This window comes from Capricornis sumatraensis, chromosome 3, assembly GCF_032405125.1.
Source record: "Capricornis sumatraensis isolate serow.1 chromosome 3, serow.2, whole genome shotgun sequence".
In the NCBI taxonomy this organism is placed as follows: domain Eukaryota; kingdom Metazoa; phylum Chordata; class Mammalia; order Artiodactyla; family Bovidae; genus Capricornis; species Capricornis sumatraensis.
Genome location: NC_091071.1, coordinates 45227707 through 45251476, shown reverse-complemented (window position 1 = coordinate 45251476; position 23770 = coordinate 45227707). Strand labels below are relative to the sequence as shown.

Genomic DNA, 23770 nt, shown 5'->3' with positions numbered 1-23770 from the left:
TCTCAAGCACTTTACAGATGTCTAGGAACTGGCCTCTAGAAGTGAGCACAGTATTTACAAAGAGCTGAGAGGTCAATGAAGAAGGAAGATGAGAGGTGACTGCCTACTTCAGTAGTACTTTCCTCTATCAGATGAGAAACCCAAAGAAAAACCCCAAGACCAATCTATTGACTACACCTAGAATCAACTTCTGGAAATAAAACTGCAGATAACAAATTGGCTTGAAAAGTAGGACTTGAAAGAATATTTCTTATTGCTGAACCAAGAGCAGCGAAGTGTATTCCACTAACTTTCTAATGTGAAAAGACCATAATAACATCTGAGTGATGATACCCCCTGAAGACCCACCTGTGGGGAGTTCTTGCTCCCCAAGTGGCAGCAGGGAGACTGCCCTTCCTCTCCGGATTCTTCTCTGCAGAGGTGGAGCAGTCCTATAGAACAGCAAAATACTCAGGGTGATCTCAGTGCTGGGTTTGGGTTAGAATCCTTAATAGGCCCTACACTTGACCACTGAGCAGAACAGGAAGCAATCTTTTTAAATGCAAAGATTCAGAGGAGAAAGCAAGGCATTGTCCAAGTATGAGAGGAGAGACATGGCCTATTTAGGTAAATGTGCAAGTTTTGATCACAAATGTGATCAGGTAAATGTGCAAGTTTTGATCACAAACACGATTTTACAGGAGGCTTGGAAACATGTGGACAATTTTTTCCTTAGTTTTATCAAAGATAAAACCCAGAGAATAGCATAATAATGAAAATGTTTACTTTTGGAAAGATCACTGTAAGACCTATCCCCGTTCTGGGCCTTTCTCTTTAAAGCTTTTATTTTTTTTAATTCCAAATAAATCATAAAAACACCGATTTGTAAAATAAATACTGTAAGTCAGAAGTTATATGTTCTATGTCAAACTTGAAAAGTAGGCTGTTAGACTGCTGGTCATGTCAGTTACTTCCAGGCTACAGTCACACTTGGAATACAATGGATGATATGAATTGCATTCCACTGGAAGAAAAGCTGTGCATCCTACCAAAGTAATCTGCTAAACAGATATAAATTTGGAAGAGTCTAACTATTCTGGAGCTTATCACCTTTAAGAGACGACAAGTTGTTTATACTTTTGAGTTTTTACTTTACTAAAAAAAAAAAATCATAGGAAGATAATCCAGAAAATATCACCTGTAAGTATCTATGGAATAACCACAGATTTAACTGCAATCAGGAACATCAACAGACTGAATTAAATAAACTAAGCTTCACATGTAAACTGCAACCAAAAGAAAATGGTAATTTCCATGAACTTTCTTATGATACTTGTATAGCCACATGTATTTTTTGAATATCTCAACTCCTTACCTAGGAAACTATTTTTATGCTCAAAAGTATACTTATACACCTACATTTTTAGAAAATTCAGTTCAATAAATTAAGGCCTATATTCCTAAAAATACTGATGATAAAAAATAAACCTTCAAGAGTTGATAAAAAGACTAATGGATTTCTGAGCACTTATTAACTATCAGTTACTATAAGATTTAGAAAAATTTTAAAATAATCTTGCTGCTGTTAGTTCACAGCTCACTGACAACTCATGATCATCCAATGTACTTTTAATTCATACGGGTGTTTTTTGTTCTATCCTTGTTTTATTTAGCCTCTTTATTCAACACTTTTGGGAACTATCCCTTAGGTCTTTAGAAATTTTTTATCTAAAAAAAAAATACATTTTTTTCTATTGACATTCCTTAGTAATTTTAACTGAGTATTATTAAATTCCATGTTCTACTTCACCAAGTCAATCCCATCACTTTACTCAATCCCATCTTTCAACTTGGCTTAGTTCCCTAAGCCATTTAGACAAAACACTGCCCTGAGGACTCTCCTGGTGGTCCAGTGGTTAAGACTGCACTTCCACTGCATGGGGACCATTTCAATCCCTGGTAGGGAAATCCCACATGTCTCGCAGGGTGAGATGGGGGGAACAGTACTGCAGATGAAGTATATCGATATCTTGATGAATATTTGCATCACTCTGTGCTTTGTTACTATTTCATACACATGGAAGGTTACTACAGACGGGCAAATGACCTCTTTTGATCCAAATGCTGGGATCAGTTCAGTTCGGTTCAGTTCAGTCGCTCAGTCGTGTCTGACTCTTTGCAACCCCATAAATCGCAGCACGCCAGGCCTCCCTGTCCATCACCAACTCCCAGAGTTCACTCAGACTCAAGTCCATCGAGTCAGTGATGCCATCCAGCCATCTCACCCTCTGTCGTCCCCTTCTCCTCCTGCCCCCAATCCCTCCCAGCATCAGGGTCTTTTCCAGTGAGTCAACTCTTCGCATGAGGTGGCCAAAGTACTGGAGTTTCAGCTTCAGCATCATTCCCTCCAAAGAAATCCCAGGGCTAATTAATGGCTATTTTGCATTTCAGAAGTTTAATGAGAGATTGGGTCAGGGACTACAGAGTGCTTTGTCATCTCAAACAACAGGGAGATGGTTAAACTGTTTTCATTTTTGCTAGAAATTCTTTCTAAAACTATGTGTGTTCCAATTTGTAGCAAAAAAAAAAAAAAACTTAGGCTTAATTGTGTCCTTTAACTTGTTCCTGAACTCCTATGTGCCACTGAAAAGTTACTATCTCCTTTAACAGCCTAAATAATTTCTTCTTAGTGGACACCATGCTTGCTGAATGAGAACATGGGTAAATTTAATACTGGATCCCAGTTATGTTAGACTGAATACAAATAAAATACCTCATGCTACTTAGTCAATTGTCTTTCATTGGATTCTAACATATGCTGAAAGGGTCAACTTCCTCTAATGTGTCCTTCATCTTGATTCTCTTCCAATAAATAATATACTATAATTTATAACTGCTTCGAACATTTATAGTTTGAATAGTGAAATACTAAAGTATAATCATGGAAGCTGCATTATTCTAATCTAAGAGAACATACACACAGTAATAGTCAAATTAAGTGAATAGTTCAAGTGATAAAGGCACTGAAATTGATCTGAGCTACTGAAAATCATCCTGCAAATGGAACAGTATATGGTACCCATTCACTCTTCTCTCTCTGTTTCCAGTTAAAATGTCTAGGAGTCAGGGGCAGGAGAGTCAACACATGAGAGGATTAAAAACAATTAAATGTATATACCTCTGATTTGGATGGAACACCTGAATGTTAGACATGCTTAATGCAAAATAACAAGACTAAAGACACATTTACTGTAGAGTCAGACTTCAAGACAACACCTTCTCCCATTTCCAAAGTAAGCTTCTAAATAAGACTATCTGTTCCCCTGCAAACACTAACCAGAATAGGCCCGTTCTATTTAAATAATGATAGTGTTTTAAAAGCAAAGAGTATTCATCAAAGCTTCCAGGTTAATGGCAATGAACATAAGATTCCTCTCATCAGAGAGAGATGACACTCAGGCAACCTTTGAGCAACTTCAGAGAACAGACGGCTGAGTCCACAGTCCTGTGCTAAGCAATGCATCCTCATTCTCCACCAGCCTATTCATCATAGATAAGCAACTCCAACACAAGCAATTTACTTGTGTAAATTTACTCTTCTACGTCACATCAAATTAGGACCAGAAACCATATCTTCTTTCTGTTCCTCAAGCCATACAATTCCTTGTGACATCCTAGTCCGTTTTCACATTAGATTTATTCATCTCCCCCAGGTTGAAGTTGAACTCTTTGAACACCTGTATAAGGACAATTCCAACGGAGACGGTGGTGAACCCACAGGCCATGCCCAAGAAGTCCACCAGACCCACGTTGCTCCACTCCCGGAAGAGGATGGCTGAGGCCAGCAAGACCAGTGTGGTGAACACCACGTAGTAGATGGCCCCAAACACAGAGGAGTCGAAGCACTCGAGGGCCTTGTTGATGTACCTGAACTGGATGATGATACTGCAGCCAAGCACGGCCAGGAGCACCAGGCACAGGCAGAGGGCCCGCTGACTAGATGGGTTGTTGTGGAAGATGTCTTGGGCAGCCAGCCCAATGCCCTTGGTGGAAGGCACGGTGAAACTCCCCAGCAAGGAGCAGATGCTGATGTAGACCATGATGTTGGTGGGCCCGTGGGCTGGTGCGATCCAGAAGATGAGCAGCAGCAGCATGAGCAGCACGATGCACAGATAGCCCACAAACACTGGAAAAGAGGGGGCACACAGTGACTGGGGGGCTAGCAGAGCAGCCCCCATCATACGCCCCACCACCTGCCCCTGCCCTTATCACCAGGACACTCTACTGCTCCAGGTATGCTTAACCAGACCCACTGAGCTCATTCCACAAAAATGTTTTCCCATCACTATTTTCACCATTAAAAAATTCATAGCTCCTACATACTACAAGTCAATAAATAAGTCTTCTATTAGTACTATTTTATAACATTAAAAGTCAACATATACACTATGAGATTTTTTCTTTTTCTTTTTTTGCACACACAGCATGGCACGCCAAACTATCCCCAGCAGGGATCAGACCCATGCCGCCTGCGGTGGAAACATGGAGTCCCAACCACTGCACTGCCTGGAAGTCTCAAGAATTTTTTTAAGCTAGTCCACAAGATGGTCAATTAAACAAACCCTAGGCAGAGTACTCCCGCTGGGGGAGGGCAGGGAAAGAGAGTCATGTGGGGTCTTAAAGAACATGAGGGAAAACCATGGGGTGTCTCTGGCTGTGGCAGGGACTGAGGGCTGCACGCAGAGGCCACAGGTCCTCAGGTGTGTACAGAATTTCACACAACAAAAAATCATCAGATTCTCCTCATAACTTCTGAATGTCACCTTGGACAGGTAACTGAAAAATGTTTATAGTAATCAGAGCCTAGAACCTGTTTTATGTATAAAACAAAGTAATTTGGCAAGCATTTAATATATATTGAATTTTTCAGTACTTCTGGAGTTATTTTCCATTTCAGAAGATCCCACTGCTGGGAGTTCCCTTGTGGCCAGGTAATTAGGATTCCAGGCTTTCACCGACAGAGTCAGGTTTTAACCCCAGGTCAGGGAACTGAGATCCTGCAAGCTGTGTGGTCCAGCCAAAGAAAAATAATAAAAGAAGATCCCATCAATGATGGCAAAATCCCAAGTGAGTCAATAAGACAACACCTCCACATCATCTGTTTTGCACCTGCCAGATTGTCAGCAACGCCACATATGCTGTAGGGCCTGCTGGCTCTAATGTATCTATTCCTGTGGCTATACTTGAACATTCTATTTTATTCCAAAGTATTATTCTTAGGGCATTATGTTGACTACTATTTATATGTACATGGAAGTTGTATTTGCCATGAATTTCATTCCCAGATTGTAAAGTGGGTGCTAGGCACTGGGCCTGAGAGGGCTGGGTACAGCCTGGACATCTGTACCAGCAAACAGGTGGTGGGAGTCCCCTCTTCCCCAAGGGTAAAGAAAAGGACCTTGGAGGTCTGCTGCAAGAGAGGATTCAGGAAGATACTACAGCTGAAAGCTGTCTGGGAGCCTGACCTATAAACAGGGGACGAGGTAGTGAAGGGCAGAGAGCGCAGTGTGCACAAAAGTATTATAAAATACTGCAAAAGCATGGGCTGTGTTTGTGAAAAAATCAGAAAAAGCAGCTGAGCCTGAATGTGTAGCAGATTTCCCTGGTGGTTCAGATGGTAAAGAATCTGTCTGCAATGCAGGAGACCTGGTTCAATCCCTGGGTTGGGAAGATCCACTGGAGAAGGAATGGCTACCTCCTCCAGTAATCTTGCCTGGAGAATCCCATGAACAAAGAAGCTTCATGGGCTACAGTCCACGGGGTCACAAAGAGTAGAACATGACTGAGCAACTAACATTGAATTTGCAGGAGTTTCGTCTTTTGAGTCTCATGGGGATGGGGCTGGGGGGTGGGTGGGTGGTGATTGCAGTTATCGAAAAAGGAATGAAAGAGAAACTAGGTAAAAAATATATACCAAAGAACAAACAAAAAACACATACAGAGCTCTATAGGGTCTCTAAGGATGAATTAAATCAGGCCTTGGCTCTCAGAGAGCTTCACAACAGAAGGAGGAACCGAGGCCTGGACACATGGTGTCCTAAGGGAAACAACATGTGGGAGACCCGCAGAATTGGCACCCGTTGTGCTATGGATAGGGAGGCAATGTCAATGTACAAGGTCCAGTCCCAAGAAGCAGCAAAGGAGCCAGGTCAGCAGGGCAGCCCCAGGGGACAGCTGTGGACAGTGGTGAGCAAAGAGTAACCAAGGGCCTGGAGGACAGATCACACCGCAGGGCAGGGCAGAGGGTACAGCTCCCCTGGGGAGGGCCACAGTGGAGGCAGCAAGCTCTCTGGCAGTGAGGCCTGAGTTACCTGGATTGGTCAGCTTCTCCTCCAACTCAGCCTGAGTAGTCACACTCTCAGATTTCGGGGAATGGATAATCAGCACGACAGAACCCGCACAGCTTAGCAGACACCCCAACTTGCCCAAGATGTTGAGCTTTTCTTTCAGAAGATAAGAAGCTAAAATGGACCTTCAATTTTAAAATAAGAAATGATTAAATCAAACTATCTGACCTGTTTCTTCTCATTGCAGGTGTTACTAAAGCTACCTTTTCTTTATAGTCACATTTTATTTTTAAATTAGTTTTTAAGTGTAGAAGGATTAGGAATTTATTGAAGTTCCTATTTCAATGCAAACAGAATTTTCATACCAATTCCATGCACAGCCAATATATAATGATACTCATAAGTCATACCATGATATTATTTCAGTAGATATGAAATATACCAGGATAGAAAAATAAGTTTTATGATTGACCAAAAATTAAAATATTGCTTCCATATTTTTAAAAGTAAACAGTCCAAAAACACTATGTTAAGTAGGATATGAAAGTTGTTAAAATAATTATAAGTAATTTACGATCAAAACACTTACATTAAAATGAATTAAATTGAGAAAGTGCACAAATAAGAAAAAAATCAAAATGCTAACAGAAATTGAATTATAATAGAAAGAACCTGGGTGATTACTTTTAAAATGTGATCACATTACTTCTTTAACGCAAGAAAAAACATTCCTCATAAAACATTTTAAGGCTGGTAATTTGTAGTTTTTCAGTTGCTAAGTTGTGTCTAACTCTTTGCAACCCTATGGACTGCAACATGCCAGGCTTCCTGTCCTTCACTATTTCCTGGAGTTGGCTCAAATTCATGTCCACTGAGGCAGTGATGTTATCTAACCATCTCATCCTCTGCCGCCCACCTTTCCTTTTGCCTTCAATCCTTCCCAGCATCAGGGTCTTTTCCAGTGAGCTGGCTCTTTGCATCAGGTGCCCAAACTATTGGAGCTTCAGCTTCAGCATCAGTCCTTCCAATAAATATTCAGGGTTGATTTCCTTTAGGATTGACTGTTTTGATCTCCTTGCAGTCCAAGGGACTCTCAAGAGCCTTCTCCAGCACCACAATTTGAAGCATCCATTCTTCGGCACTCAGCCTGCTTTATGGTCCAACTCTCACATCCGCACATGATTACTGGAAAAACTATAGCTTTGACTATACAGACCTTTGTTGGCCAAGTAACGTCTCTGCTTTTTACTTTTTTTTATTTTTATTTTTTAACGTCTCTGCTTTTTAATACGCTGTCTAGGTTTGTCACAGCTTTCCTTTCACGGAGCAAACATCTTTTAATTTCATGGCTGCAGTCACCTTCCTCAGTGATTTTGGAGCCCAAGAAAATAAAATCTGTCACTGCTTCCACTATTTCCCCTTCTGTTTGCCAAGAAGTGATGAGACTGGATGCCATGATCTTATTTTTTGTCTTCTGTTTCTTTTAATTAATCTGAAGGATAATTGCTTTATGGTATTGCATTGGTTTCTACCAAACATCAACATAAAACAGCCATAGGTTTACCCATGGCCCCTCCCTGATCTTATTTTTTGAATGTTCAGTTTTAAGCCAGCTTTTTCACTCTTCTCTTTCACCTTCATCAAGAGCCTCCTTTAGTTCTGCTTCACTTTCTAAAGCTGGTAATAGTGCTTGGGAAACCTGGGCTTTTTCTAAATCATGGGATTGGTCATTGTCAATTTGCTACTGTCCATGCCAAAGGCACTCAGAGAATAGGAACATCTTATAGGGAGGACACACAAGACCCAGGTATATACAGGATTATTTCCAATAATCATTTCACAGATAAGGAAACCAAGCCACAGAAATGATCAGCATTTAACCTAAAGCCACAAAGCGAACAAGAGGTAAAGCCACGGAGAGGTCAAAACTTCCATCTTCCCCTTATAGCACTTTGTGTCCCTGGTCCCCAAGGAAACCCAGCAGTGTAGTTGAGAAAAATAAGCAACATATTTGAAGAAACCACACGGGATACTATAATATGGAAAGTGAAAGTAATGTCGCTCAGTCATGTCTAACTCTTTGTGACCCCGTGGACTGTAGCTCACCAGGCTCCTCTGTCCATGGCATTCTCCAGGCAAGAATACTGGAGTGGGTTGCCATTTCCTTCTCCAGGGGATCTTCGAGACACAGGGGTCGAACTCAGATCTCTAGCATTGCAGGCAGATGCTTTAACCTCTGAGCCACCTGGGAAGCCCCACTATAATACAGAACTGGATATTAAATTGAGGGGCTCCAAATAGCTGCACAGAGAGGTGGAAACCAGAGGAGTGGGAAGCTCCAAGAAGAAAGAGAGAGCCTGGAGTCAGCCTGAGACAATGGGTGGGCCTACGGCAAGAGGGGAAGGGGCTGCCATGCATGAAAGAAAGGGGCAGGGACAATCCTGCACCATGAGGCCAACTCATCTTTTATTCCACTCTTAGTATTACACCAGAGTACAAATTAAACAGTACTTTTACAAAAGACAGTGTCTAACAGAAAATCGGAGGGATACCCTTTCTCCTCTCTTCCTGGGCTGCAGTAACTTCAGCTTGCTACCTTTTGAGCCAAGATTAAACAAAAAGCATACAGAAGCTCTTTGACTTAAGTCAGGAGTCAACAGACTATGGCTGAAGGCCCAAGGCAGCCCTTCACCTGTTTTTGTAAATAACATCTTACTTGATCACAACCACGTCCACATGGTTAGTCAGCTCTGTGGCTACTTTCTACCGTGATGGCAGAGGCAAGCAGCTGCAACAGAGGCCACAAGGCCCACAAAGCCTAAAATGTTCACCATCTGGCCCTGTACAGAAAAAGGTGGCCACTCCCAAAGTTAAGTGATCTACAGAACTAAGCACACATCTACATGGACAGTTGGCCGGAGATGGAGGCACAACTTACATGTTGGCATCAGGGCCACAACACAGAGGAGCAGTATCCTTCTGGAGGTCTTGGGGAGTGGAGCAAGGATGGGAGGGTGGAGTAAGGAATAGTGTGATAAAAGGAAAGAAGGGGAAAGAAACTTAATGCCAAGAAAGAGTCAATAAACTATCTTAATAAACTTAAAGTAACAGAAAGCAAACAATAACAGGCTGTAGGACTGACAGCAAGGTCTTGAAAAGAAATCTGCACACTCTTGCTCATAGCAGCGTTATTAACAACAGCTAAAATGTAGAGGCAAATCAAGTGTCTACTGGTGGATGCATGAACAAGTAGAGCACAGAGGGCACAAGGGTGCCCTTCTCTCTATATCCTCGCCAGTACTTCGTGCTTACTTTTTATGGGCCATTCTAACAGGTGTGAGGTGTATCTCACTGTGGTTTTGATATGGATTTCCCTGATGACTAATGATATTGTGCATCTTTCTGAGAGGTAACAGGCAGGAAGGCCAGGGGTCTCCAAATGGAGGAAATAGGCTGCAAGTGTCAGACATTTTTTATCTCTCCCTTAAGCTGCAAAAGGAAACAAACTACAAGTGTCACATTTTTTCCAGTTGCCAAGACAACTGGTTCCACCTGAACCTAACTTGTCTCAAACCTTGAGCTAACCATTGCATTTTTCTTAGGGAAATGTTTTTCTTAAGCTATGTTAATGAAACTATGTATTTGCTTTAGAATCTGCCTTTCTTCAAAATAGTTTCACCTAAGACTAACTTTTGGCTGATAATAGCTCAACAAACCAGAATTCACATCAATTATTTTATGGTTGGGAGATGACATACCTTGTGCCATTCAATCTCAAAAATGCATACTGTGGGAGAGGGGCCTGGTGAAACTCTGTCTCTTATCTGATTCATAGCTTTCTAACAGACATAAAGCAGCTTGCTAAAACTAGCAAGGGGGGCACTCTCCAGCCCGCTTCTGATGTCTGTGTCAGAAGTTTTCCCTGTCCCTTTTCACTTTAATATAACTCTGCTATACAAAAGCTCTTGAGTGATCAAGCCCGGTCCCTGGTCCTGAAGTTAAATCATCTTCTTCGGAGATCATGAATCTGACACCATTAACCGAAAGCTATCATTTTCATGTACCTATTGGCCATTTGTATGTCTTCTTTGGAAAAATATTTGTTCAGTTTCTCTGCTTAATTTTTAAATCAGATTGTTTATGGGCATTTTGCTATTGAATTGTAAGAGTTCTTTATATAATTTGGATATTAACCCCTTATCCTATCTATGATTTGTAAATATTTTTTCCCATTCTATAAATTGCCTTTTTATTTTGTTTATGGTTTTCACTGCTGTGGTGAAGCATTTTAGTTTGGTGTAGTCCCTCTTATTTACTTTTTGCATTTGCTGTCTTTGCTTTTGATATCAGACCCCAAAAATCTGTACGACCAATATCAAGGAGCTTACTCCTTATACTTTTCTTCCAGGAGGTGGGTTTTTTTTTGTTTTTTGTTTTTTTGAGATTTTGAGTTGATTTTTGTGTACAAAGTAAAATAGTGATCTAGTTTCATTCTTTTATAAGTGGATTTTACCAGTTTTAAGGAAGAGACTATCCTTTCTCCATTATATATTCTTGATACTTTTGTCTTAATCGCCCATACATGTGTGGGTTATATCTGGGTTCTCCATTCTGTTCCACTGATCTGTATGTCCATTTTTATGCCAATACCATATTGTTTGGATTACTATAGCTGACAATATGATTTGAAGTCAGGAAACGTGATGCCTCCAGCTTCATTCTTTCTCAAGATTGCTTTGTCTATCTTTGTCTTTTGCACGTCCACACAAATTTTAAGATTTGTGTGGACCTGTTTCTATGAAAAAAATGCCACTGGAATCTTGATAGGGACTGCACTGAATCTGAAGACTGCATTGGACAACATGGACATTTTAACAACATTAATTCTTTCAATGTATAAGCATGGAAGACCTTTGCCTTTATTTGTGTCTTTTTCAATTTTTTTCATCAATGTCAATGGTTTTTTGTGTACAGTTTTGCTTTCTTAGTTAAATTTATTTCTAGGTATTTTATTGTTTTTGATACAACTGTAAATTGTTTTCTTAATTTCTTTCTCTGATAGCTCATTCTTAGACTGTAAAATCATAACTGATTTTTGCACACTGATGTTTGTATCTTGAACTTCAGTAGATTTATTTACTAGTTCAATAGTTTTTTGTTAGAGTCTTTAGGATTTTCTATATTAAGTTATCTATAAATAGGGACAATTTTACTTCTTTCTTTCCCATGTAGATGCATTTTATTGCATTTTCTTGCCCTCCTCTGGCTATAATTTTCAGTATTATGTTGAACAAAAGTGGCAAGAGTAGGCATCCTTGTCTTGTTAATGATCTTAGAAAGCATTTGGCTTTTCACTGTTAAGTATGAAGCTAGCTGTGAAACTGTCATATATGACCTTTATTACATTGCAGTATGTTCCCTTTGTACCCAGTTTGTTCAGAGTTTTTATCATGACTAGATACTGAATTTTGTCAAATGCTTTCTCTGCATCTACTGAGATGATCATATGATTCTCATCCTTCATTCTGTTAATGTGGCATAGCAGGTTGATTGATTTATGGATGTTGAACGATCCCTGCATCCCTGATACAAATCCCATTTGGTCATGGTTTATGATTTTCTAGTGTATCGTTGAATTAAGTTTGATGAGCTGAACTGAACTGAATATTACAAATTTTTGCATCAATATTCTTCAGTGATATTGGTAAGTTATTTCCTTTTTGGAGTGTCCTTATCTGGTTGGAATTATAGTAATGCTGCTGTTGCTGCTGCTGCTAAATCACCTCAGTCGTGTCCGACTCTGTGCAACCCCACAGACGGCAGCCCTTCAGGCTTCCCCATCCCTGGGATTCTCCAGACAAGAACACTGGAGTGGGTTGCCGATTCCTTCTCCAATGCATGAAAGTGAAAAGTGAAAGTGAAGTCACTCAGTCATGTCCAACTCTTAGCAACCCCACGGACTGCAGCCTACCAGGTTCCTCCATCCATGGGATTTTCCAGGCAAGAGTACTGGAGTGGGGGGCCATTGCCTTTTCTGATAATAATGCTGCTGCTGCTGCTGCTGCTAAGTCACTTCAGTCGTGTCCGACTCTGTGCGACCCCATAGACGGCAGCCCATCAGGCTCCCCCTTCCCTGGGATTCTCCATGCAAGAACCCTGGAGTGGGTTGCCGTTTCTTTCTCCAATGCATGAAAGTGAAAAGTGAAAGAAGTCGCTCAGTCATGTCTGACTTTTAGCGATCCCATGGACTGCAGCCTACCAGGCTCCTCCATCCATGGGATTTTCCAGGCAAGAGTACTGGAGTGAGGTGCCATTGCCTTCTCCAATAGTAATGCTAGTTTTGTAAAAGGAGTCTGGAAGTGTTCCCTCCTCTTCAGTTTTTGGGAAGCCTTGAGAAGGTATTAATTCTCCTTTAAAGATTGGCTAGAACACACTTCCGTCCATAGGATTCTCCAGGCAAGAGCACTGGAGTAGGTTGCCATTGGACGGAGGAGCCTGGTAGGCTGCAGTCCATGGGGTTGCAAAGAGTCGGACATGACTGAGTGACTTCACTTTCACTTTTCACTTTCATGCACTAGAGAAGGAAACGGCAACCCACTCCAGTGTTCTTGCCTGGAGAATCCCAGGGACGGGAGAGCCTGGTGGGCTGCCGCCTATGGAGTCGCACAGAGTCGGACACGACTGAAGTGACTTAACAGCAGCAGCAGCAGCAGCAACAGAACTCATTTGTGCAGCTAAAGATTGGATAGAATTCACTTGTGTAGCCATCTCTTCCACAAACTTTTCTTTGTTAAGATGTTTTAAATTACTGATTCAATTTTCTTAGCCTGTTTAGATTTTCTGTGTCTTCATGATCTAGTCATGTTAAGATACATGCTTTAGAAATTTATCTGTTATTTCCAAGATTATCCAATTTATTGATATGTAATTGTTCATAGTAGTATCTTATGATCTTTCTATGTCTGTTTTTCAGTTGTAAAGCCTCGTCTTTCATTTCTGACTTTATTTATTTGAATCTTCTCTCCTTTTCGTTAGGTAATCTAGTTAAAAGTTTCTCTATTTTGTTTATCAAAAAAAGAGAGCATCTTAGTTTTGTTAAGCATCTCTACTGTTTTTATGGACACTGTATCATTTATTTGTTTGGCTTATTTCCTTCCTTCTGCCTACATTGGGGATCAGTTCAGTTCAGTCGCTCAGTCGTGTCCGACTCTTTGCGACCCCATGAATAGCAGCATGACAGGCTTCCCTGTCCATCACCATCTCCCGGAGTTCACACAGAGTCACATCCATCGAGTCAGTGATGCCATCCAGCCATCTCATCCTCTGTCATCCCCTTCTCCTCCTGCCCCCAATCCCTACCAGCATCAGAGTCTTTTTCAATGAGTCAACTCTTTGCATGAGGTGGCCAAAGTACTGGAGCTTCAACTTTAGCATCATTCCTTCCAAAGAAAGCCCAGGGTTGATCTTCAGAATGGACTGGTTGGATCTCCTTGCAGTCCAAGGGACTCTCAAGAGTCTTCTCCAGCACCACAGTTCAAAAGCATCAATTCTTCAGCACTCAGCCTTCTTCACAGTCCAACTCTCACATCCATACATGACCACAGGAAAAACCATAGCCTTGACTAGACAGACCTTAGTTGGCAAATTAATGTCTCTGCTTTTGAATATACTATCTAGGTTGGTCATAACTTTTCTTCCAAGGAGTAAGCGTCTTTTAATTTCATGGCTGCAGTCACCATCTGCAGTGATTTTGGAGCCCCAAAGAATAAAGTCTGACACTGTTTCCACTGTTTCCCCATCTATTTCCCATGAAGTGATGGGACTGGATGCCATGATCTTCGTTTCCTGAATGTTGAGCTTTAAGCCAACTTTTTCACTCTCCTCTTTCACTTTCATCAAGAGGCTTTTTAGCTCCTCTTCACTTTCTGCCATAAGGGTGGTGTCATCTGCATATCTGAGGTTACTGATATTTCTCCCAGCAATAGTTTGCTCTTTTCTTAATTTCTTGAGAGAAAAAATTAACTTGTTTATTTGATATATTTCTTTTGTCTTACTGAACGTGTTTATTGATGTAAACTTCCCTCTTGGATCTGCTTTTGTAGCATCCCGCAGGTTTTGATATATTAGGTTTCCATTTTCATTTGTTTCAAGATATTTTTGGATATCCCATTCGATTTCTTCTTTGACACATTGTTCAAGAGTGTATATCGAATATTCACATATTTGTGAGTTTTCCAGCTTTTCTCCTGTTACTGATTTGTAGTTTCATTCCACTCTGGTCAGAAAAGATACAAGGTATGATTTCAATCTTCTTAAATTTGCTAAGACTTGTCTGTAAGCTCTAGTAAGCTGTATCCTGGAAAACGTTTCTGCTCACTGGAGAAGCATGTGTACTATGTTGTTGCTGGACTGGACAGTCTGTGTATGTTGTTGTTCAGTCACTCAATCGCGTCTAATGCTTTGAGACCCTATGGACTGCAGCATGTCAGGCTTCCCTGTCCTTCACTATCTCCCAAAGCTTGCTCAAACTCACGTCCATTGAGTCAGTGATGCCACCCAACTTCTGTCATCCCTTCTCCTCCTGCCTTCAATCTTTCGTATAATCAGGGTCTTTTCTAATGACTCAGCTCTTTGCATCAGTTGGCCAAAATATTGGAACTTCAGCAACAATATTTCCAATGAATATTCAGGATTGACTTCCTTTAGGATTGAACTGATGTGTTCTCTTTGCAGTCCAAGGGACTCTCAAGAATCTTCCTCAGCATCACAGTTCAACATCATCAATTCTTCGGCATCCAGCCTTTTTGATGGGCCAACTCTCACATCCATACATGACTACTAGAAAAACGATAGCTTTGGCAACACAGACCTTTGCTGGCAATGGCTTTGCTTTTTAATACGCTGTCTAGCTTTGGCATAGATTTTCTTCTGAGGAGAAAGCATATTTTAATTTCACGCTGCAGTCACCATCTGCAATGATTTTGGAGCCCACAAAAATAAAGTCTATCACTGTTTTCATTGTTTCCCCATCTATTCGCCTTGAAGAAATGGGACCAGATGCCATGACCATTGTTTTTTGAAAGTTTTCACCTTCATCAAGGGGTTCTTTAGGTCCTCTTCACTTTCTGCCATAAGGGTAGTGTCATCTGCATATCTGAGGTTACTGATATTTCTCCTGGCAATCTTGATTTCAGCTGGTGATTCATCCAGTCCAGCATTTTGCATGATGTACTCTGCATAGAAGTTAAACAAGCAGGGTGACAATATACAGCCTTGATGTACTCCTTTCCAAATTTTGAACCAGTCCGTTGTTCCATGTCCGGTTCTAACTGTTGCTTCTTGACCTGTGTACATGTGTTTTGCAGGAGGCAGGTAAGGTGGTCTGGTATTCCCATCTCTTGAAGAATTTTCCACAGTTTGTTGTGAGCCACACAGTCAAAGGCTTTGGAGTAATCAATAAACCAGAAATAAATGTTTTTCTGGAATTCTCTTGCTTTTTTGATGATCCATTAGATGTTGGCAATTTGATCTCTGGTTCCTCTGCCTTTTCTAAATCCAGCTTGAACATCTGGAAGTTCTTGGTTCATATACTGTTGAAGCCTAGCTTGAAGAATTTTGAGCATTACTCTACTAGCATGCGAGATGAGTGCAATTGTGTGGTACTTTGAGCATTCTTTGGCATTGCCCTTCTTTGGGATTGGAATGAAAACTGACCTTTTCCAGTCCTGTGGCCACTGCTGAGTTTTCCAAATTTGCTGGCATACTGAGTGAAGCACTTTAACAGCGTCATCTTTTAGAATTTGAGGGCTTCCTTTGTGGCTCATGTGGTAAAGAATCTGCCTGAAATGTGGGAGACCTGGGTTCGATTGCTGGGATGGGAAGGGAAGATCCCTGGAGAATGGAAAGGCTACCCACTCCAGAATTCTGGCCTAGAGAATTCCATGGACTGTAAAGTCCATGGGGTGGTAAAGAGTAGAACACAACTGAGCTACTTTCACTTTCACTTTCCTTTAGGATTTGAAATAGTTCAGCTGGAATTCCTTCACCTCCACTAGGTTTGTTAGCAGCGACGCTTCCCAAGGCCCACTTGACTTCACAATCCAAGATGTCTGGCTCTAGGTGAGTGATCACACCATCGTGATTATATGGGTTTTTAAGATCGTTTTTGCATAGTTTTTCTGTATATGTTAGGTTGCTCTAATATAGGGTTCAAGTCCATTGTTTTCTTGATTTCCCATTTGGATGATCTATCCATTATGAAAGTGTAGTACTGAAACCCTTTACCATTTTTGTATTGTTGTCTATTTCTCCCCTCAGCTCTTTAGAATCTGCTTATATATTCATGTACTCTGATGCTGGGTGTGAATAATATTCATGATAGAAACATTTTTTGAGGAACTGACCACTTTATCATTATCTAATGACTTTTTCATTATCTAACAGTCTTTTGTTACACTTTTCAGATTAAATTCTGCTTTGACTGATGTAAGTATCAGACAAATACTACTGCTGCTCTCTTGGTTTCCACTGGCACAGATCTTTTTCCATGACTTTATTCTGAGAATGTGTGTTTCCTTAAAACTGAAGTGAGTCTCTTGTAGGAAGGATATAGTAGGGTCTTATATTTTATTTGACCTAACCATGCTTGCCTGGAAAATCTCAGGGACAGAGGAGCCTGGTAGGCTGCAGTCCACAGGGTCCCAAACTGTCAGACACAACTTAGCGACTTCCCATTCACTTTTCACTTTCATGCATTGGAGAAGGAAACGGCAACCCACTCCAGTGTTCTTGCCTGAAGAATTCCAGGGACAGCAGAGCCTGATGGGCTGCCGTCTATGACGTCGCAAAGGGTCGGGCATGACTGAAGTGACTTAGTAGTAGTAACCACTCTATGTGGTTTTTAAAATAATTTTATTTATTTATTTATTTAAACTGTGCTGAGTCTTACTTGCTGTGCAGGCTTTTCTCAAGTTGCAGTGAGCAGGGGCTTCTCTCTAGCTGCAGTGCATGGGCTTCACAATGCGGTAGCTGCTCTTGCTGTGGCGCACAGGTTCTAGGGTGCTCAGGCTTCAGCAGTTGTAGCTCATGGACTCAGTAGTTGCAGTTCCCAGGCTTTAGAGCACAGGCTCTATAGTTGTGGCACATGGGCTTAGCTGATTCATGGCAGATGGGATCTTACTAGAGCAGGGATCAAACTCATGTCTCCTACACTGGCAGATTCTTTACCACTGAGCCACCTGGGAAGCCCACTCTGTGTGTTTTGATTAGAGAAATCAATCCATGAACACTCAGTAATTGTGGATAGGTAACAACTTATCAATACCATCTTATTAACTGTTTTCTGGCTTAATGAAGTTCACTGTACCCTTCCTTCTCCCTTGCCTTCCTCTGTGAACTGATGATTTTCCACAATGGTATGTGTTGATTCCCTTCTCTTGTTTGTGAATCTACTGAAGGTTGTTCTGTGTTTACCATGAGGCTTACACTAAAACATCTTAAAGGTATATAACAGTCTATTTAACACTGACAACAATTTACCTTTTGTTGCAGTTAAATTGCAACAGAAGGTCTAAGCTTTTACTCCCTCCCTTTTATATTTTTTATGCCACAATTTATATCTTTTTCTACTGAGTACCCATTCATACAGTGTTGTAGCTTTGGCTCTTCGTAGGACTTCTATCCTTCAACCTTTACACTAGAAGTAGGTAGTTAACACGTCACCCTATAACAGTATGAGTATTCTGAATCTGGCTACATGCTTATCTTTGCCAGTGTGCTGTATATTTTCATATATTTCTATGTTACTAACCAGTGTTCTTTCATTTCAGCCTGAAAAACTTCTTTAGATATTTCTTATAGACAGGTTTAGTGGTGATAAACTCTTTCAGCTACTATTTGTTAGAAAAAGTCTTTTTCTCACCCCTATTTCTGAAAGAAAACTTTTCTGGGTATAGTAATCTTGACTGCCAGTTTCTTCCTTTTAGCACGTCAAATGTATCATCCTCTTTTCTCCTGGCCTGAACGATCTCTGCTCAGAAATCCACTGATAGGGTTTCCTTCTATGAATTTTTTTCATTGCTTCTTTTAAAATTCTCTCTTTGACTTTAATTTTAGATAACTTTATTATGTGTATTGAACAAGATCATTTTGGACTGAAATTTTAATGAAACCTATTAAAAGACGCTTACTCCTTGGAAGGAAAGTTATGACCAACCTAAACAGCATATTCAAAAGCAGAGACATTACTTTGCAGACTAAGGTCTGTCTAGTAAAGGCTATGGTTTTTCCAGTAGTCATGTATGGATGTGAGAGTTGGACTCTGAAGAAGGCTGAGCGCCGAAGAATTAATGCTTTTGAACTGTGGTGTTGGAGAAGACTCTTGAGAGTCCCTTGGACTGCAAGGAGATCCAACCAGTCCATTCTGAAGGAGATCAGCCCTGGGATTTCTTTGGAGGGAATGATGCTGAAGCTGAAACTCTAGTACTTTGGCCACCTCATGCAAAGAGTTGACTCATTGGAAAAGACTCTAATGCTGGGAGGAATTGGGGGCAGAAGGAGAAGGGGACGACAGAGGATGAGATGGCTGGATGGCATCACTGACTCGATGGACGTGAGTCTGAGTGAACTCCGGGAGTTGGTGATAGACAGGGAGGCCTGGCGTGCTGAGATTCATGGGGTCACAAAGAGTCGGACATGACTGAGCAACTGAACTGAACTGAAAGTCTTAAGGAAACTGGTTACTTACTCCATTCTTCATTTCCTAGCTAGGGAAACAACACTTCCTATCTGAGAAGTTCCCTCATAGCACTGAGCAATGCCAACTTTGGAGAAAGGATAATCCTGTCAAAATGAAATACCCTCCTTCCTTTTTTGATGCAATTATTCTCAGGGCTTTGGTTTCAATGTATCACTAAATTTTCTTAAGTAGACTCCAGAGCTCTCCTAGAGCTGTTTTTCTTTATGGAGAGCTGATTCTTGATTTTTGTAGGGAGATGTTTTCTGACATCACCCTTTGGTGTCACCTTTTTTTGCTGAATTTTCATTTTGTTGATGTTATCCTTTAAATCACAAAAGCTTCTAATTATTATCATGTCCAGTGTATTTATTTTTCTTTTGTTGCTTGTGCTTTCAGTTCAGTTCAGTTCAGTTGCTCAGTTGTGTCTGACTCTGCAACCCAGTGGACTGCAGCTTCTCTGCCAGGCTTCACTGTCCATCATCAACTAAAAGAGACTGCTCAAACTCATGTCCATCAAGTCGGTGATGCCATCCAACCATCTCATCCTCTGTCGTCCCCTTCTCCTCCTGCCTTCAGTCTTTCCCAGCATCAGGGTCTTTTTCAATGAGTCAGTTCATCACATCAGGTGGCAAAGTATTGGAGCTTTAGCATCAGTCCTTCCAATGAATATTCCGGACTGATTCCCTTTAGGACTGAATGGTGTGATCTCCTTGCAGTCCAAGGGACTCTCAAGAATATTCTCCAACACCACAGTTCAGAAGCATCAATTCTTTGGCACCCAGCCTTTTTCATGGTCCAACTCTCACATCCATACATGACTACTAGAAAAATGATAGCTTTGACTACACAGACCTTTGTCGGCAAAGTAATGTCTCTGCTTTTTAATACACTGTCTAAGTTTGGCATAGCTTTTCTTCCAAGAAGCAAGTGTTATCTTTAATTATTATTAATTAAATTTAATTAATTTCACACTGTAGTCACCTTTCTCAGTGATTATGGAGCCCACAAAAATAAAGTCTGTCACTGTTTTCATTGTTTCCCCATCTATTCACCTTGAAGAAATGGGACCAGATGCCATGATCATTGTTTTTTGAATGCTGAGTTTTAAGCACGCTTTTTCACTCTCCATTTTCACCTTCATCAAGAGGCTCTTTAGTTCCTCTGCACTTTCTGCCATAAGGGTGGTATCATCTGAGGTGGTCTGCATATCTGAGGTTATTGATATTTCTCCTGGCAATCTTGATTTCAGCTGGTGATTCATCCAGTCCAACATTTCGCATGATGTACTCTGCATAGAAGTTAAACAAGCAGGGTGACAATATACAGCCTTGATGTACTCCTTTCCCAATTTTGAACCAGTCCGTTGTTCCATGTTTGCTTCTAACTGTTGCTTCTAGACCTGCATACATGTTTTGCAGGAGGCAGGTAAGGTGGTCTGGTATTCCCATCTCTTGAAGAATTTTCCACCGTTTGTTGTGAGCCACATAGTCAAAGGCTTTGGCATACTCAATGAAGCAGATGTTTTTCTGGAATTCCCTTGCTTTTTCTATGATCCAACAGATGTTGGCAATTTGATCTCCGGTTTCTCTGCCTTTTCTAAATCCAGCATGAACATCTGGAAGTTCTCGGTTCACATACTACTGAAGCCTAGCTTGAAGAATTTTGAGCATTACTGTGCTAGTGTGTGAAACGAGTGTAATTGTGCAGTAGTTTGAGCATTCTTTGGCACTGCCCTTCTTTGGGATTGGAATGAAAACTGACCTTTTCCAGTCCTGTGGCCACAGCTGAGTTTTCCAAATTTGCTGGCATACTGAGTGCAGCACTTTAACACCATCATCTTTTCGGATTTGAAACAGCTCAACTAGAATTTCATCACCTCCATTAACTTTGTTTTCAGTGATGATTTCTAAGGCCCACTTGACTTCACATTCCAGGATGTCTGGCTCTAGGTAAGTGGTCACACCATTGTGGTTATCTGGGTCGTAAAGATCTTTTTTGGAGAGTCCTTCTGTGTATTCTTGCCACCTCTCCTTAATATCTTCTGTTAGGTCCATATCGTTTCTGTCCTTTAATGTATCTGTCCATTCATGAAATGTTCCCTTGGTAACTCTAATTCTCTTGAAGTGATCTCTAGTCTTTCCCATTCTATTATTTTCCTCTATTTCTTTGCATTGATCACTTAGGAAGGCTTTCTTATCTCTCCTTGCTATGCTTTGAAACTCTGCATTCAAATGGGTATATCTTTCCTTTTCTCCTTTGCCTTTCACTTCTCTTATCTCAGCTATTTGTAAGGCCTCATCACACAACCATTTTGCCTTTTTGTATTTCTTTTTCTTGGCGATGGTCTTGATCACCACCTCCTGTACAATGTCACAAACCTCTACCCACAGTTCTTCAGGGCACTCTATCAGATCTAATCCCTTGAATCTATTTGTCACTCCTACTGCACAATCGTAAGGGATTTGATTTAGGTCATACCTGAATGGTCTCGTGATTTTCCCTACTTTCTTCAATTTAAGTTTAAATTTGGCAATAAGGAGTTCATGATCTGAGCCACAGTCAGCTCCTGGTCTTGTTTGTGCTGACTGTATAGAGCTTCTCCATCTTCATCTGCAATGAATATAATCAATATGATTTCGGTTTTGACCCTCTGGTAGTGCCCATGTGTAGGCTCTTATCTAAGAAACCACTGTCTAATCCAAGATCACAAAGATTTACATCTGTTTTCTTCTAAGAGTTCTACAATTTTAGCTTTCACATTTACATTTGTTTTATAATCTATTTCATCTGATCCACAGCCTCTCCAACTTTCTTATGGTTACTATTGGCATAATATATCTTTTTCCTTTCTCTTTTATTCAATCTATTTGTATCTCTGAATCTAAACTATGTCTGAAGTAGAGAGCATATAATTGGATCTTGTTTTTTTAAACCTGCCTGACAATCTTTGCCTTTTAATTGGATTGTTTAGTCCACTGACATTCAATGTTTTTACTGATAGAGTTAGATTATCTTACTTTTTGTTTTCTATGTTTCATGTCTTTTTTTGTTTCATATTCTTCATTACTTCCTTCTGCATTAAGTGAATATTTACAGTGTGATATTTTAATTCCTTTAATGATTTTTTTCACTATAGTTTTTTAAAAGTTGTTTTCCTAAGACTTTCTCTAAGGTTTATCAGAATACATGTCAAATTGATACTAACTTTACTACAGTGAGATATTATGTTACTCTTCTTCCTTTCAGTACATATATGCTTTTGATGTTTACATGTTTGCTTATGTGCATTTTGTTGAAGATGTGGTTTAACATTAGCAGAATAAATTTATTTTCATATGTATAAATTTATTTTCGTATGTATAAAAGTGGCACTTTTCAACCTTTGTCATTTTATCTATTGGGATTTTCATATTATTTTGGTCAATTTAAGAAATTCTTTATATCACACTTTAACTATTGTCATATTTGTTGAAATTTTTTTCCTATCCTTCTTATTTTACTTCTTGGTGTAGAAAATTAACCTTTTCATTTTTATTGCTTCAAATGTTTGAAACTTCTTAACCTTCTAAGATATGAAACACATTAAAAGTTTTCTTTTTGTTTAATTATTATTTTTTAATTTTATTTTTACTTTATTTTACTTTGCAATATTGTATTGGTTTTGCCATACACTGACATGAGGCCATAAACTCTAGGTACATAGATAAAGTTCTTTTCTCCTCCTTCACAGATTAAATCTCTATATAACTTACTCTGGGTTGTGCTAGAGATGCAGGTTTATTCAGTGAAAATCAGACATAAATTATCTGTAGCTACATGTCACAGGCAGGCAGGTATTAATGGAGATGCTAGTTAACACAATGAGTTCACTGCAGCTTTACTCAGCACACCCTGCACTGCTGAGTGAGATAACACACCTCAACATACTGATCACACAACATGTGATCACACAAATCAATCACTGAATGTAGTATCAACAAACCATTCACTGCTGTATTTCATACTTGATGGCCATGCTTAGTTCAGTTAGATATTTTGATGCTGCTATGATTAGGATTTAAGTTGATGTCCCTACAAATTGTTTACCAGTTTTCCCAACACGATTTTTTTTTTAAAGAATAAGAAACTCTCTTTTTTAAACTTGAGATATGACAACTACATGCAGCTCTTGCTATACTAAATCATTCACTAGAGGGAAAAATAATGGTATAAAGCATAATGGCATAGAATAACGGTATCATGGCTCAATGTACAAAATTGGAATGGGGAGGGCAGATCAGAAAGATACATTTAACATTAAAATAAAGTGAAATCTATCAAAATTGATGATTGTACCATTGTTATGAAGAAGATGTTTCCAGTCTCAGGAAACACAAGTCAAAGTGTTTAAGGGTAAAGGATCATGACAAATGTAACTAATCTCATAAGGATCGAAAACAAAATCCAAAAAATGAAACAAACATCACATTCATAACAGAACAGTATTTCTCAAACAGGGGTGATTTGCCCCACAAGGTGACATTTGCTTATGTCCAAAGACATTTTGGGGAAGAAGAGCTATCAGTATCTTGTAGGTGGAACCCAGGAATGCTGCCAAATACCCTACAAAGCACAGACTGGACCCTCAAAGCAAAGAATTACCTGGTCCCTAGGTCGATAATATCAAGGCTGAAAAATGCTAATATAGAGAAAGCAAATGATGGAGAAA

At 40.1% G+C, this 23770-nt stretch overlaps 1 protein-coding gene across 1 annotated transcript in view; it reads right to left on the bottom strand.

Moving 5' to 3' along the window:
* Positions 1-3475: 3475 nt before the first annotated feature.
* NIPA1 (NIPA magnesium transporter 1) overlaps positions 3476-23770 on the bottom strand; it is a 48473-nt gene continuing 28178 nt past the window's right edge. Inside the window, exons 4-5 of the mRNA XM_068969349.1 lie at positions 6351-6511; positions 3476-4165 (exon numbers count right to left, since the gene is read on the bottom strand). Coding sequence (XP_068825450.1) covers positions 3654-4165; positions 6351-6511 — 673 coding nt within the window. The 3' untranslated portion in view covers positions 3476-3653. The remainder of the gene's footprint in view (positions 4166-6350; positions 6512-23770) is intronic.